General features: G+C 42.1%; 1 protein-coding gene across 1 annotated transcript in view; it reads right to left on the reverse strand.

Moving 5' to 3' along the window:
- Window positions 1-16892, reverse strand: part of CHCHD3 (coiled-coil-helix-coiled-coil-helix domain containing 3) — a 353394-nt gene that overhangs the window by 272009 nt on the left and 64493 nt on the right. Inside the window, exon 3 of the mRNA XM_006861225.1 lies at window positions 3875-3956. Coding sequence (XP_006861287.1) covers window positions 3875-3956 — 82 coding nt within the window. The remainder of the gene's footprint in view (window positions 1-3874; window positions 3957-16892) is intronic.

Below are 16892 nucleotides of genomic sequence, written 5' to 3' on the forward strand. Positions count from 1 at the left end.
GAAGACACTAAAACCAAAGAGAGACCAGCCGCTAATGAGGCTGGAGAGAAAGAAGCCAAGTCTGATGACTGTTTGTAAGGTAAGCATGGATTCGAACCACAACATCCACGGTTCAAGACCAGCAGTCATTGCTCAGGAGAAAGGTGAGACTTTTTCTATTAACTTTTCCCTCCACTTAAAACAATCTATTGTATCCTGTAATCTACGTGACCTCCTCACCACCTGGATCTCTGTTCCTACATTTTTTCCTTCTTTGACACTGTTATTGTTTTGATCTTCGGTTGACCTCCCAGCTCCTATGAATTCGTTGTTGTAATTTTGTTCTGTTCTGGACTCTGCAATCCATCATCTGAGTTTCAGGTGGTGTTGCCACGCCTGTCAATCTCTGGGTGTTGTCAGTTTTTGTTGGTTTTCAGTCCAAAGAAGTCCTTTTAGGATGTTTTGAAGTGCTAGATTACCTCTGACAAAATCTCTTAGCTTCTGTTTATCCTGGAATGTTTTGATTGCACCATTGTATTTGATTGATAGTTCTGCTGGATAGACGATTCTTGGTTGGAAAGATGAGACTTTCTTTAAAACCTCAGAAACCCTATACAGGAGTTCTGGTGTGGCGCTGTGGTTTAATGCGCTGGACTACAAGGTTGGTGTGAACCACAAGGTCAGCAGTTCAAGCTCAGCAGTCGCTCCTTGGAAAACCTATATAAAATCACTATGAGTCTGAACCGACTTCAAGTCAAAACGTACTCAATGGCCCTAAACAACAACAACCATGTCCTAACAGTGGGCCCTGTACAGCCCTTCTGGTACAATCCACAGGAATATTTTTATCGTCGATTTTGTAAATGCAAGTATTTTAGTAGCTCTAGAAACATTTTAAATAGTAGGAAATCCCACTTCATTTTATTTTCTAACCATAAATGCCTTTTTAAAAGAGGTTAAATCACTTTATCTTTTTATACAACCAGGAAATATTGTGCTGAATTGTGAGAGGCTTTGGCTAACCTGGGTGTCAACATAACTTTCCATTGCTTGGGGGGGGAGGTGGGGGAGACTGCTTTTATATGCCATAATGCAAAGCATGCATAATGGCAGTTTGGAGTCAGGGCCATGCATTTATTTGCATGAGTAGGACATCTGAAATTCTATTTCCATGTTGTTTTTTAGTAGAATTGTTTCTTAAAACTCCTTCCTCATCCAGACAATCCCTGCCAGAATGATGTGCCCTTGGAAACAGCTTCGCTCCTGGAAGTCCAGTTTTCCTCACAACCTTGTTAGGGGCTGTGAAGGCTTCACCATTGGAGGGTCATGTGAGTGATGTTAAGTTGTGAATTAGTGGACTTTTGACCATCAACAATTGATACTGATACTCGAGATCTTCTTAAGGGAAATCAGTCTCCAAATTTAAAGCTAGAAAGTCAATGGAATTTAAAAAGAATGGTATGTAACTGCGTGGCTTTTAGATTTTTTGGTATGCACATTAAGAACTGTGTGCAAACTGTTATGATTTTCTTTGTACTGATCCTCAAGACAACCAATAAAATGCCAATTATGAAAGAATACTTTCATGCACGTGAATTAAATTAAAGGAAAATACAAACTTAAATTGGGCATTCTTTTGGCTGTTAATGTTGTCAATGCTAAGCACCATGGAGTCCAATCCAACTCATAGTGACCCTATATATGACTTCTGAGAAGTGGCTGGTGGGTTTGAACTATGACCTTGTAGTTTGTAATCCAGTGCTTATCCTAGAGCACCATATCAGCTATTAGTAGTAATAATAGTAAATATAACAAAACTATGAAAGTGGCTACTAACAATCCATAGGAATAAGATATTAAAGAGGGATCATCTCCAGAGGTGGAACTATGGAGGGCTTTAATTTGACTGTGTATATACTTACATATTCCTGTAATGCCAATTTTCTTCAGTGAGCAGGTATTACCAATTAGTGCTGTCTGTTAACCTAGGCATTATGTATGACATCACATCCATCCCTAATTACAACACTGTTTACCTAAATACCCATTCTCTACCATAAGCACATGCATTCAAAGAAACTAGCAAAAGAAACTCTGAGGGCATTCTCAAGAACTACTTCTCACGTACTGAGAAACTAGCTTAGTGTTGACACAACAAAGACCTACACGAGAGATCCACGCACCTTGCTCTGTGGGGTCTCACACTTTACTTGTGCTCCAAAGATACTGGGTCTCTTACCAACAGAACGTCTGTGGCGATCCTACACCCAGGACATCTGTTGGCACCATTTCTTCCAACGGCACATGCTCACTTTGTGTCTCTTTGTCCCATTTTGATCATTCTCACAATATTCCAACTGTCTCACAATGCTGCTACACATTTACTAGATAATGTTGTTGTCGTTAGGTGCCATCGAGTTGGTTCCGACCCATAGCAAGCCCGTGTAATAGGGTTTCCATGGAGCAGCTGGTGAGCTTGAACCACCGGCTTTGCAGTTCAAACAGCTTCGCAGTCTGGCACGTTAATCCACAGCGCCACACCAGGATTCCTACTAGACTATTGTGCAGTGTAAACATGGCTTCTACAAGGAGGCTTCAAAGAGATCATGCAACAAATGGAACCCAAAGACAGTGGAATTTGTCCACAAACTTTCTGAAGCTCCCTGTATAGCACTGGGAGAACCACAAATTCCGTGTGACTTGCTTTCTTGTGAAAGTCATTGTCATGCGGTAGTCTGGGATCACCAAATGTGCCTGTAATGATCATTTACATTCAAGTTTGGGAAGAGGGCAACATGGGGCTTTAAAGACACAATTCAAATCTGGCCAGGATGAATGCGTTCAAAACTCAGCCACACAAGACCGGGGAACTCCTGGGCCCAGAGTCAGTGACACAGCCACAGAGGACTAGAGTGGAGAGTGAAGCGTCCAGCTGATAAGAAGAGAGGGCATATGCATAAGAACACCCGCACTTGCAGATAATACCCATTTGACCTGGCTTCAATGACTGGATGATCAGAACTCAACTAGAAGAAGAAAAAAAGAGCAATATGATACAATTTGACGAACTTGACCTACACCTAGGATGCAGTAGCTCAAAAGAGGGAACAAATCCTTACAGCAAGGATCATTCCCACCCCCTCCATACACAGAGTAGACAGGGATGGGCAACTTGGACATTGGCTACCCAAAATGTGTGTGTGTGTGGGGGGGGGGGTCTTCAAAGGCAAGTAAGTGACTGTCTTACAAGCTTTCAAGAGGGAACCTAGATCCAGAGGGCATGGAGGAAGGTAGAATCTCCACTGAGTAGTATCCAATTTGTCTGGGCGGGACTGATGAAAGGAGATGGGGATAGGACCCTTGTGGTACAATATTAAATCATTGCTATCAGGACTGATAGTGAGAGTTGGAAATGTAAAGGTAGACGTTTTGCAGCAAAAGGAGGGGAGTGGTTGACTTTACAGTCCAGGAGCGGAGGTCCTTGGGACCATCAAGGGAGAAGAGCTGAGTGTGTGACCCTACCCTGAGAAGCAATGATGCCAGTGATGGAGGCAGAGACAATGACATGGAGAGATGGAATAGCTGGGGACTTTAGACCAGAGAGGGAGAGGGGCTGTGTGCTGATGACCAGGGGACAGGCTTGCAGGGTATATACCCTTTGGTTGGTTGATGATGCATGGAGGGAATTGTAATCATAGCAATGAAACGATATACGATAGGAAGAATGTAAAGCTAATGTTCTCCCTTGTAAACTACCACATAATCCACAATAAAACATTTAAAAAAAACCCTCAGCCACAATAATTCTTCTTATTATAATCACTCTTCTCCAAAAATATCTGATAAATATTACCAGCCCCCAAAACATGGCTCACAAAGAAACCAGAAAGCTCACCGCTTTTGTTTTTCAGATTCTTTCCTGGCTTGTTCCAGGGCCAGCTCCTCAGCTACTCTTCTTTTCAAGTCTTCTTCAGAAACTAGAATCAATAAAGAGAGGGAGGAGATGAAATAAAATGAGTTCTTGACAAGCAAACACACACCCCATCACTCAATTTTCAGCTGAACAATAAATAGGTAAGGTAGGTCTACAGGAGCTCTGGTAGCGTAGTGGTTGCAAGTCGGGCTGCTAACCTCAAGGTACCAGTTTGAAACTCCCAGCCATACTGCAGGAGAAAGATTGAGGCTTTCTGCTCTTGTAAAGATTTGGTGGTGGTGGTGTTAGTGTGCCGTGGAGGTGGTTCCAACTCATAGCGACCCTGTATAGGGTTTTCCAAGGCTGTAAATCTTTACGGGAGCAAAAAGCCTCATCCTTCTCCATCCCATTAACAACAGACGCAACAGCAAATAACAACAACAATAACAATTCACTATAAAAAGATTTTCTTAAACAAACAACCAAGCAAAAGCAATCAAGAAAATAAACCCAAGACTAGATCTTATTGGGCAAAGTCCTGTCAGACAGTCCTCCTTGGAACTACCTTCCAAAGTCCAAAGTAAAGCCACTACCATGGGATAGGTTCTAACTCATCAAGGTTCTACAGGACAGAGAAAACTGTCTATAGTTTCCAGGGCTGTAATCGTTGTTCAAGAGTAAAGACGCCATCTTGAGGAGGAATAAGGTGTCCGTGACTCTAGCCATGGTATTTTCAATCACCTCATATACATGTGAAAGTTGGACACTGAATAAGGAAGACCTTAGAAGAATTGATGCATTTGTGTTATGGTGTTGGAGACTATTAAAAGTACCAGGGACTCCCAGAAAACTAAACAAATCTGTGTTGGAAGAAGTACAGCCAGAATGTTCCTTAGAAGCCAGAATGGCCAGACCTCATGTCTCCTACTTTAGACATATTATGTAGAGACCAGTCCCTGGAGAAGTACATCATGCTTAGTAAAATGGAGAATCAGCAAGGAAGGGGAAGACTCCCCAACCCAACGAGACAGATTGGCACAGTGGCAGAAGCCATGGGCTCAAGGGTAGGAACCACTGTGAGGTTGGTACAGCATCAGGCAGTGTTTTATTCTGTTGTGTGTAAGGTCATTATGAGTCAGTACCAACTCAGCAGCACTGAACAACAATAATCATTACAAAGGTAGACATCCAAATCTTTCTCCTGCAGAACAGCTGGTAGGTTCGAACCACCAACCTTTTGGTTAGCAGCTGCATGCCAACTTTACCAGTGTCCTATCAGGGCTCCTGTGGAAAAGACCAATGTGTGCCCTTCAGGAGTAATTTAATCAAGAGTTCTCTGGTGACTTAGAAATTTCTACACCTGCTAAAATTTATAATAAACTCAGGGAACTGCTTATTGTCCAGTGGGGACTGAGCCATTAAATACAAATTCTTTCAAATTATGTCTCTTGTTAAGGTGTGACAATCACAAGTAAGTGTAGGAGGAGTTAAGGCTGAGACTTTAGGAAGAAAAATGAAACTCTGAGACTTAAGTACTGAATACTGTCATTTTTGATTGCGAGAAAATAATTTCTATTTGTATACATTTTCCCATGATTTATGGAGGGAAAAGAGCCATTTTTAAATACAAATTTTTTTTGAAAAAAAAACAACAACACATAATTTGATCCTAAGGAGGTCTGGTGATGCTGTGGGTTAGACGTTATGCGACTAACCACAAGGTTGGCATTTCAAACCCATCAGCCGCTCTGCTGTCTGCTCCGGTAAAGATTTACAAAACCCTACACAAGGTCCCTATGAGGCAGAATTATCTAGATGGTGGGGGGTGGGGGGTGTTGGTAATTCCGATTCAAGTGCCAACAGCTAAAGACAGGCAAAGAGGAGAGCAGAGAACAGGACAGAAGTATTTCAAACCCCGGTGATTGGATCGGGAGCATCCAGTGGTTCCAATTAGGAGATTCTGTATGAGAGACAATTGGGGCAGATCCTTATAGCTGCAGTGACAAATAAAATGGACCTGGGTCATAGCCTTCTGTGAGAAATAAGCAGAGGCTACTTCTTCTTGCCTAGAAATCCACTACCCAAAATTATGACAAAGAAAACCCCAGAAACTCTTGGGAGGCTCTTGGAAAGCACACAAGACCCTATCATGTCACATGATTGCATCTAGTAGATGGGGAGTTCGCCAGGACTCCCTCTGCTCTGGGGAACACATTAATTTTATGGCTCAAACATTGTAAGCACCCCTACCTCAGGGCAGAGGCAAAGAATTATAATGCCATATGCAAAACCTCTTTAAATATTTAGCTGACTTTGGGCTATATTGAATATATAAGAAGAAGATGTGTGGATTTTTCGTTGTTGTTGTGAAGTGCCATCCAGTCAGCTGTGACTCAGAGCAACCCTGTATAGGGTTTCTAAGGACCAGCTGATGAGCTAGAACCACTGACCTTATGGTTCAAACACACCTTTCAGTTCAGTGCTTATCCTACAGTACCATACCAAGACTCCACGGATGTTTTAGTTACAGGCTTATCAGAAAACAACAGCAAAAACACACCATCAGAAAAGTCAAAAGAATTCAAAGAATAGGAAAAAATATGTAACAAATCACACAGCCCCTTACGAGGGACTTGTATCCAGACTTGTAAAGAACTCTTCTTCCAACTCACAACAAAAAGCCAATAGCACAATTGAACAGCAGGAAAAGAATATGAATTAGGCATTTCTCCAAAGGAGATGATCTAGAAATGGCCAGTAAGCATATGAAAAGTTTGTCAACATCAGTCATTAGGAAAACGCAAATCAAAAGCCCAATGAGATACCACTTCACACCCAGTGTAAGAAAGAGACCAACTGTAGCAAAGGGTGGGCAAGGATGTGGAGAAATGGAAACCCTTATTTATAAGTTGCTGGCGAGAATATAAAGTGATTTTGAAAAATAGTTTGGCAATTCCTTAAAATGCAAAATATAGAATTACCATGCGATCTAGCAATTTCACTCCTACCGAAACAAGATAGCAGGGGGATTCAAAACAATTCATGGAGAAAAGGACCTGAAAGGTAATGAATCATTCCACCGATTTTTTTAAGCCCCATTGTATACTCCTGTGAATTTAAAACATATGCCTATATGCACTTGTACACAAAACTCTATAAATAGCATTATTCAGAATATTCTAAAAGTGGAGACACCCTAAATGTCCATCAGCTGATGAATGGAGAAGCAAAACACAGTGACATCTGGTCAGACAATAAAAAGGAATGAAGTCCTTCTAACATATCACAGCCCGAGCAAACCTTGAAAACAGCATGCTCAGACAAAGAAACCCACTTGAAGGCAGCTAACAACATGTTGTTGTTGTTAAGTGCCGTCAAGTCAGTTCCAACCCACAGTGACCCTGTATAGGGTTTCCAAGGTGCAGCTGGTGAGCTTGAACCACCAACCTTGCAGTTCAAACGGCTTTGCAGTCTGGCACATTAACCCACAATGCCACACCAGGACTCCCTTCTTCCTCTACTAGATAGTTTCAAATTCACTTGGCAAATTTTTTCTCTCAAAAGCCTATCCCTATCCAGAAACGCCACCACTCATCTGTCAGTGTGTCATACTGTGGTGGCTTGCATGTTGCTGAAAGTGAAGAGGACTTAAAATACTTACTGACGAGGACCAAAGATTACAGCCTTCAGTGTAGATTGCACCTCAAAATAAAGAAAACAAAATTCCTCACAACTGAACCAATAAAGAACATCATGATAAATGGACAAATGTTTGAAGTTGTCAAATACTTCATTTTGCTTGGATCCACAATCAACACTCAGGGAAGTAAAAGTCAAGAAATCAAATGATGCATTGTAATAGGCAAATCTGCAGCACAAGATCTTTTAAAAGTGTTGGCTAGCAAAGAGGTCATTTTGAGGACCCAAGTCATGGTATTTTCAATTGCCTCATATGCACATCAAAGGTGGACAATGAATAAGGAATATGTTAGAAAAACTGATGCATTTGAATCACAGTGTTGGGGAAGAAATTTCAAAGTACCATGGCTGTCAAAAGAACAAATCTGTGTTTGAAGAACTGCAGCCAGGATGTTCTGTAGAAGCCAGGATGGTGAGAGTTCCTTCCTCATACTTTGGACATGGTATCAGGAGGGACCAATCCCTCCAGAAGGACATCATGCTTGGTAACGCAGAGGGTCCGTAAGGAAGAGGAAGACCCCCAGCAAGATGGAAGCAGCAATGGGCTGAAGCGTAACAGTTTTGAGGATGGCAGAGTTTCATTCTGTTATCAGTCAGAATAGACTCGATGGCATCTAAAGACAGTCTGGAAACTGACAACTCCCTGGGTGCCATAAATGGTTTGCACTTGACTAAAGGAGCTCTGGTAGCATAGTGTTTATGAATCGAACTGCGAACCGCAAGGTCAGCAGTTCGAAACCACCAGCTGTTTCGTGGGAGAAAGATGAGGCTTTCTGCTCCCATACAGATTTACAGCCTTGGAAACCCTGTGCAGGATCGCTATGAGCTAGAACCGACTCCACACACATAACAACAACAACAACTAAAGGTTGGCCATGAAACCGTTTTATATCTTCACAGCACATTGATGCCTCCTCACACTGGGGCTTCTTACATCAGGAAAAGTCAAAGTCAGCAGCAGTGAGCTTGTTTTTATGAGGAAGACCAACCTGGAAGGAGAGAAAAGTTCTACTACCAAACAGGTAACCAGCTGAGTGTTGGGAGTGACACATGTGGCAGGGAGCTGAGAAGCAGTGGTGTGGGAGCTAGAAGGTAGCCTGGTGGATGGTGTGACTTCCCAAGCCCCTTCCACCTTCCACAGTCAGCTGTCATGGGCTGAGGTGGTGCTGAGAACTGAGGAGGGCCTCTGTAAGCATAGGGGCAGAAGAAGGAAGCAAGGAGACATCACCAGCAACGGAGGATACAGCACTTTAGAACGCGTGCCTGGGGGGACTAGCCAGTTAGCTTGGTTGACTTGGCATCTCTTGCTGCCTATCTAGCGCATAAAGGCGACCAAGGCCAGGTCCACTTTCTGATGCTCTAGCAATTTACGGAAAAGTGGGGAGAGAAATCACAAAGGACTCTCAAGTCCAAGGTCACAGATGAAAAAGTAATTACCTTAGTTACAATGGAGAATTTAAAATAACAAACGTTAAAGCATGACCAAGCAAGAGTCTAAAAATCTAAAAGAGCAAATCTGAGAGCAGGCAAGAAAATAAACCAGTGTGGAGATGGGTTCCGAGCAAATCAAAGTTTCGAGTTATTTGTTTTTAAATCAACAGACTACAGAAAGCAACAACACGTTTTTTTCTGATAGGTCTGATCCACAAGCACATAGGGGAGAGGACAGACCGTTTGGAGACCACTATTTAAAATGCCCTTTCGGAAACCACTCTTTTCAGCTCTCAGGAGCCAAACGTTTTCTCAAATAAAACTGTTATTAAAACAAAAGGTCAGTGTTTCAGGATGGGCTACTCAGAGAGAAGAACAAGAAAGGCCAATGTTTCCGATTAGCCCAGTGGAGTTTCCCAGCAGATCTTCAGACACTGGCAAGGTTTGTGAAATGAGAGAAAACGAGAAATATTCAAGCCATATCAATCAGATCTGCCATGGAAATTTGCGGGAACAATTTCAAGTTCAGTAAGTACGGCTCCATGGCTTTTTTTCACACCTCCGCTGAGGGCTTTTCCCCATGTTACAAGACAAAAGATGTTCTCTTCACATACTTGGAGCCTATACTTTACAAAATGGTCTCAGAAAACATTTCCACTTCTTTCTCAGTGGCAAATGTATCCTAATGAACACACGCACGGGCAGGTTGTCATTTAGGTCTACTTGGCATTGTGCTATATTCCTGGTAGAGCAGCAATTGGAGTACTGGTGTGGCACTATGGAGTAAGCAACAAACCGCAAGGTCGGTTTGAAACTCAAGGTCAGCAGTTCAAACTCACCAGTCACTCCTTGGAAACCCTATTCTATACAGGGTCACTATGAGTCAGAATCAACTCAAAACTTAACAACAACAACAAGCATTAGCTAACTAAGACAGACCCTAAACTGTGGTTTAATGTGCTGGACTGCAAAGTCAGTTTGAACTGCAAGATCAATGGTTCAAGGTCACCAGCTTCTCCTTGGAAAGCTTATAGAGGGTGGCTATGGGTCAGAAGCGACTCAATGGCACTTAACAACAACAACCAACCCCTTATTTGAAACAATTATTAAAAATAATAAAGAGCTCTATGCTTGAGAGAAGCTCACGATTCCTAAAAGATAATGTTTATACTTTGTTTTCACTAAACACACTCTAAATAATTTTTTTGGCTAATCCAAAGATTCTACTTGATTGATTACCTAGCAAGCTTTTCATCCCCTTAGTCACATTCTAAATTTCTAAACTACACAGATGGGTTTAGTATCACATAAGAAACTTCAAGATTCCTAACACTGTATTCAAGTCTTGACTGCCGTTGTCCATGAGGTCCCACATCCAAGGAAACAAAACGTACCTGTATCTTGCTTCCTGCCATGTTTGAATCCACTGCTTGGTTATTCTGCCAGTCTATCTCATTTAGGGCTTCTCTCCCTTTTATTCCTTGTTGTTGTTGTTAAGTGCCATCAAGTCGGTTCCAATTCACAGCAACCCTGTACAGGGTTTCTGAGGCTGTAAATCTTTACAGGAGCAGAAAGCCTCATCTTTCTCCCTCGGAACAGCTGGTAGTTTCGAACTGCTGACATTGCAGTTCGCAGCCAAATTTGTAAGCACTTCGCTACCAGAGCTCCTCTGTCCTCCAATTTAACCAACATGATGCTTTTGTCTAGAGAATGGGTCTTATTTGATGACGTGGCCAGACTGAATCAAAGTCCCACGTTCTTGGCTCCTAAGGTACGATGTGAATGCATTTATTAAAAGACTGATTTGTTCAGTCTTCTGGCAGTCCATGGTACATTCAATATTCTTCACGAACACCTCAGTTCAAATGCATCAAAACATTTTCTGTCTTCTTTTTACATTGGTCAACTTTCCCATGTATTTAAAGCAACTGGAAGAGACCATGGCTTGGGGCACACTTACCTGAGTCCATCAAAATGACATCTTTACTTTTAAAGACTTTAAAGGGGCCATTTGCAATGTAATTGCAGTGCAATTATCATTTCATTTCCCTCATCATTTCATTTCCCGAGCATTGATGGCTGATTCAAGCAGAATGAGATCATTGGCTTCAACCTCTCTCCAGGAGTATTCTTAGGCACTGTGAACGCCATGGCCTTAGTCCTCAGAGAGTGGTTCCGGTAGCACCCGGGTTAAACATTAGCTGCTAACCACAAGGTTAGTGGTTCAAATCCACCAGTCCCTCTGAGATGAGGTTGTCTGCTCTCATAGGAGAAGTCAGAGTCTCGGAAACCTTGTGGAGCGGCTCTTCTCTACACGGCAGGTATGCGTGGGAATCCACTCAAAATCAGTGAGTTGGGCTGGGTTTTAATCCTCAGAGAAAGTGTAGCAGTAATGCCTTATCCCCACTTGTCTCCTATGCTGTATGATTTATGGCCAGATTTCTCTGTTTTCAAAATTGCTCAAACTAAGAATAAGGAGGAGAGGAAGACAGGTATTATAATGTATTCAATATAGGGCCCTTGCACAGAGATGACACCAAAGGATGGATGAATTTACAAACTCATCGCCTAGGAAAAACACAAAAGATTGGAAATGCAACCATGATTTGAGACGTACAGTTTCCCAGGTCTTCAAGGGACACACAGGTTTCCTTTTAAATGTTTCCAGCCAAAAATTTTCCTTTACTTCATGTTCTTTGCATAATCCCCTTCCCAATTACACTATTTCTTACATAATCTTTGAAAAGTTTTTTTCTGTTTTGTTTTTAAAATAAAAATGGCAGTCCCTTTGGGGTCCCCTTCTGGAATGACCATTTGCTGATTGCTGATATGTCCAATTTTGTAGAGCCTGTTATTTCCATAAGAAGCCTAGTAGCTCCAAAGAAGACAACACCTAACAACTTGCAAATGATCTATAGAACTAGAAAGGTTAGATAGGAACCTGAGATGTCAGTGGGTCTGTCTTAATGGAAGAGGAACAGCCCAGAGGAGGAGGGAGAGAATGTTATACAACCTGAAGAATGTCATCAATGTATAAATCACACATACATGCAGAAATTGTTGCATTGGTATATGATTCTGCTGTGTATATTCTCAACATCTACAAGGAAAATCAAATAAATCACACACACACACAAAAAAAAAATTTTTTAACCAACTCCTTGCTGTCTGTCCTGATAAAGATCACTAAGAAATACTATGCAGTTCTACTGTATCTTACATGGAAGCTATGAGTCAGAAGCCACCCAACAACACGCAACAACATTATTTTCACAGGCTAGCTTTAAAACACTGGAGAAAAACTCTGACGACTGACACAGCCACTGCTTGTGTGGTGCTGCAGAATCACCACTGGACTGTGAACCACAAGGTAGACTGTTCAAACCCACCAACTGCTCCTTAGAAACCCTACACAGGGTTGCTATATTGAAAACAGATACTGGCTGGCTCATGATAGAGACGCTGTTCTTGTGAAGTGCCACCAAGCACTTGCACTGTCAGTAGCAACTCACAGCGACCCTGTACGGAGTTTCTGAGGAGTGGCTGGTGATTTGAACCACCGACCTTGAGGCTGAGTGCTTATCCTACAGTGGCACACCAGGGTGGAGACTAAGTTGAAACCTACAGCATCTGATATAGCTAAGTGAACGTTTCAACTCCAGAGAAATATCCATTAATTTTATCATTACAATAAATTCACTAATAGAAAAGAGCATTTGCTGTTCAAAATATAAAAATGGAGGCATCTATGCAATCAATGAAACACAACACACAGTATATTTAACCTAAAGGGTTTGCTGCCCAAGCCAGGGTCATAAGACAAATCCTGCCCTGCTCCTTACCTCCTAAAAGGTACAGGGGGTGGATTGGAAGAAGAATATAAAGATGACCAAGGACAAATCTCAAGGGTTACAAAGAAACACCACCACATGCCATTATCCATTTGTGGCACCGTCTAACTAGGCAGGGAGGTAAACCTGATTTAGACACACAGATACATAGAGTTATACTAAGAAGGGGCTTCAGAAAGTTTGTGGGAAAATGGAGTTGAAAGATAATGTTAGTCTCCTTGAATATTCAGCTGACAGTTACATTCATGCTCTCCTAAGGATAATGTACCTTCAGGCAGCTTTTTAAAAAATGACATCTATCTAGCTACCTGGCAGAGTGACTGTGGCTACTTACACATTGAAGTTAATGATGATACTAGATAGGAAATTCTTAAGTGCACATTCATGATCATAAATAGTACACCAGAAGGCATGGTGGCAACCTAAACATTAACAGCATCGAGTTAATGGTTTATTTTGTGCTATTATTGCTCCTTCAGGATTTATGTGGCTCGGTAAATTTCTAATTTGGATGGCATAATATGCAAATCAAGCCCATGTTATTGTTTGCTTCATAATAATCGCCTATAGAAACCAACCCCGTGTCCAACACTAACATCAGTAGTAGGTTGCAGAAGCTGGAAAACACCAGACAAGCTCAAGGTGTCTATTCTCACATTATTTACGTAGGCAATTCATAAAGACAGAATTGAGAATCTGATATCTATGCCATTTCATGTCTTAATATCTTGAATAATAGTTGCAAGACCTCAAAATGCCTCTAGGAAAATGAGATCTATAATTTAAATTAAAAAATAATAATTACCTCTGGATATTGCTTTTTGATGCATAGCTTAATTTTTGTTGTTGTTTCAAAATGGAAATGTTTTGCTCATTGGGCACGCTGTTACTATTAGGTACCGTCAAGACAGTTCCAACACATAGTGACCCGCTGCACAACAGAATGAAATACGGCCCCATCCTACACCACTGGGGATGAGTATAAATTAAACAACATGAAATACCCAACTCAAATGAAGAAACTCAATAGAGCCCAAATCTGTTTCCATTGACTTCAACTGGTTCTAAGTGTGTTTTCATTCAGCTTCGTGGTGAGTCAGGAAAGGCAGAGTGTCAAGCTGGGCAGGAAGGGGGTTCAGATCTAGTGTAGAAAAAGAGGCTCAGAGATGTCTGACTGTGTGCCGTGGAGTCGGTTTCGACTCATAGCGACCCTGAAGAGGGTTTCTGAGGCTGTAAATCTTTACAGGAGCAGAACGCCTCATCTTTCTCCCATGGAACAGCTGGTAGTTTCGAACTGCTGACCTTGCAGTTCGCAGCCCAATTTGTAACCACTATGCTACCAGAGCTCCTTAAAGATGTCTACCGGTGCTTTATTGACTAGGCAAAGGTTTTCGACCGTGTGGATCATGACAAGCAGATATGGCTGGGAGGCAGCAAAAAAAATTGAATCTGACTGAAGCTTGTTTGCAAGAAGTAAAAGTAAAATTTACACCAACCCACTCCTGTCAAGAAGATTCCAACTCACACTGACCCCAGAGCAGAACTGATTCATAGGGTTCTGATGGCTGTAAACCTTTAGGGAGCTGCCACATTATTCTACCTCGGAGCAGCTGGTGGATGTGAACCACAGACTTTGGATTTGGTTCAAACCATTATGCTACCAAAAGTAAAAGCAGCAGAGAAAATTATGCTCAGTTGTGGGGAGCCTGGATAAGAACTGTTATCCATAAGAAAACAAGGGAAGACTTTGGATAAGAAATGATAAGAAACAGTGCACCATAAATCATTAGAAACATGGGGTTACAGTCATAAAAAGAAGGTTATTACAAAAATGTAATGTGGCACAAGTTGGCAGATAAAAACTCTAAGGTAGTAGGGTTCTCAAAGTATTAAGGGGACAAAAAAAAAAAAAAGTACAGTAAATTACAACTCTTCCCAATCTTATATAGGATTTCCAAGGCTGCAAATCTTTTCAGAAGCAGAAAGCCTTCGTCTTTCTCCCAGAGAGTGAATGTTGTATTTTGTTGCAGACCGTGTAGGCCTGGTCAGAGGTTCGAGGCTCTATAGGCCCGAGTGTAACAAATAAGGCCACTGGCAGTCAACAGCAAATTGTTTTTCATCTTAGTATTCGGTTATGTTATAATTAAATGCAGACAGGAGCCCTTAACGTCCACAGATAAATGTGATATTTTCCTAAAGTCAAAGACTGTAAAGGTTGCAAGGTCAAGCCTTCCTCCAAAGGATTAACTAAAAACATCTTAGCTACTTCACAGTTCTTTGTTCTACAGACAAAAAAGCCATCAACCCTGAATCTCTCCCAAGTTCCTGAAAACCTGGCTCAGGAAGCCAAAACAGCAGGACTCTGCCCAAGCTTTTGTCCTTACCTCTCACCTTCCCCCAACTGAGCTTGGAGGCTATAGATATGTTAATTGAGCCTGAGAAACCAAGTTGCAGGCCTGGGATTCGAACCAGCGAAGTACGATGTAAAGTTACCTGAATGTCTGGAAAAGTACTGATGTTAGCTGTACCTTGCCTAAGTCCCTCCCAGCTTGGTGTGAAGCTCCTCCCCTAAATAAAACAGAGGCCCGGGCCTCCCTAGGTGTGCATTACAGGTTGGAAGGCATGCAGTAAAGATTGCAGGGTAGTGAGTTGCTGCCTGTAGAGGCCATGATGCCTGTAGTCCCAAGTCTGCCCACCAGTGATGTACCCACCCTGGCTTTGGGGTGCCTCATTGTCCCCCTTCTTCTGTGTCTTTCTGTATTGTTTTGCTATCTTTACCGCCACCAGGTATCTCCTCCTCGTGAACCGAACCCCTATGTCGAGGCCAGTCCCCGACAGTATTTGAACTACCAACCTTGTACTCAGCAAGTCCAGTGCTTATCCTACAACACTGCCGAGCCTCCTAAAAGAGTAGTCCCCCGCTGGACACCAGCATCACTTATTACAAATGAAAATGATTGGATCTCACCCTAGATTTACTGAATCCAAACTGCTGGGGGTGGGGCCCAGCAATCAGTTCCCACACACCCTCGGAGTGATTCTGAAGCAGTCTGGTGCTCACCACTGGATGATAAGGACCTGACCTGGGATGTTGGCCATAAGGACAGGAGCCTAAGAGACAAGGACAACGAAACCTCTATGACTGACAGAAGGAGAAAAGAGAAAAAAGTCAAAGGTGGGTGATGATGCCAAAGAAAATACCCAGAATGGTCAATGAGTAAGAAGAGGTGATCGCAGAACAAAGGTAAAGAATTGTGGTTCAGGCATATTCAGTCAAAAGGGATGCCAAAACCACCTCATGGAATTGCCAGTAAGATGAAATCTGAACCAGACTTGGTTGGAAATGCTGATTTGGGAGTGACTATTAGAAATGTATGGTGAAAGAATACAACCTTGTCGCACACCTTTTTTAATTTTATACCATTCAGTGTTCCCATGTCCAGTTTGAACAACTGCTTCTTGGTCCAGGTACAGATTCCTCATGAGCACAAATAAGTGTTCCAGAATAATACTCATACTTCGCAATGTTGTCCAAAACATCTCATGATCACACAATCAAAAGCCTTTGCGTAGTCGATAAAACACAGGTAAACATCTTTCTGATACTCTCTGCTTTCAGACAAGAGGCATCAGACATCAGCTATGATATGCCTTGTTCAACGGCCTCTTCTGAATCTGGCTTGAACCGCTGGAAGTTCTCTGTCAATATCTGATTGTAGCCATTTCTGTATTACCTTTAGCAAAACTTTACTGGCATGGGATATCAAAGAGATTGTCAGATAACTTCCGCATTCTGTTGGGTCACCTCTCTTTGGAATGGGCACAAATATGGAGCTCTTCCAATCAATTGGCCAGATAGCGGTCTTCCAAATTTCCTGGCAGAGATGAGTGAGTGCCTCCTGTGCCGCCTAACTTTCTTGAAAGATTTCTAATTTTATTCCATCAATTCCTGGTGCCTTGTTCTTTGCCAATTCCTTCAATGCACCTTGGACTTCCTCCTTCAATATTGTTGGCTTTTG

Source organism: Chrysochloris asiatica, unplaced genomic scaffold, assembly GCF_000296735.1.
Source record: "Chrysochloris asiatica unplaced genomic scaffold, ChrAsi1.0 scaffold00041, whole genome shotgun sequence".
Lineage (NCBI taxonomy): Eukaryota > Metazoa > Chordata > Mammalia > Afrosoricida > Chrysochloridae > Chrysochloris > Chrysochloris asiatica.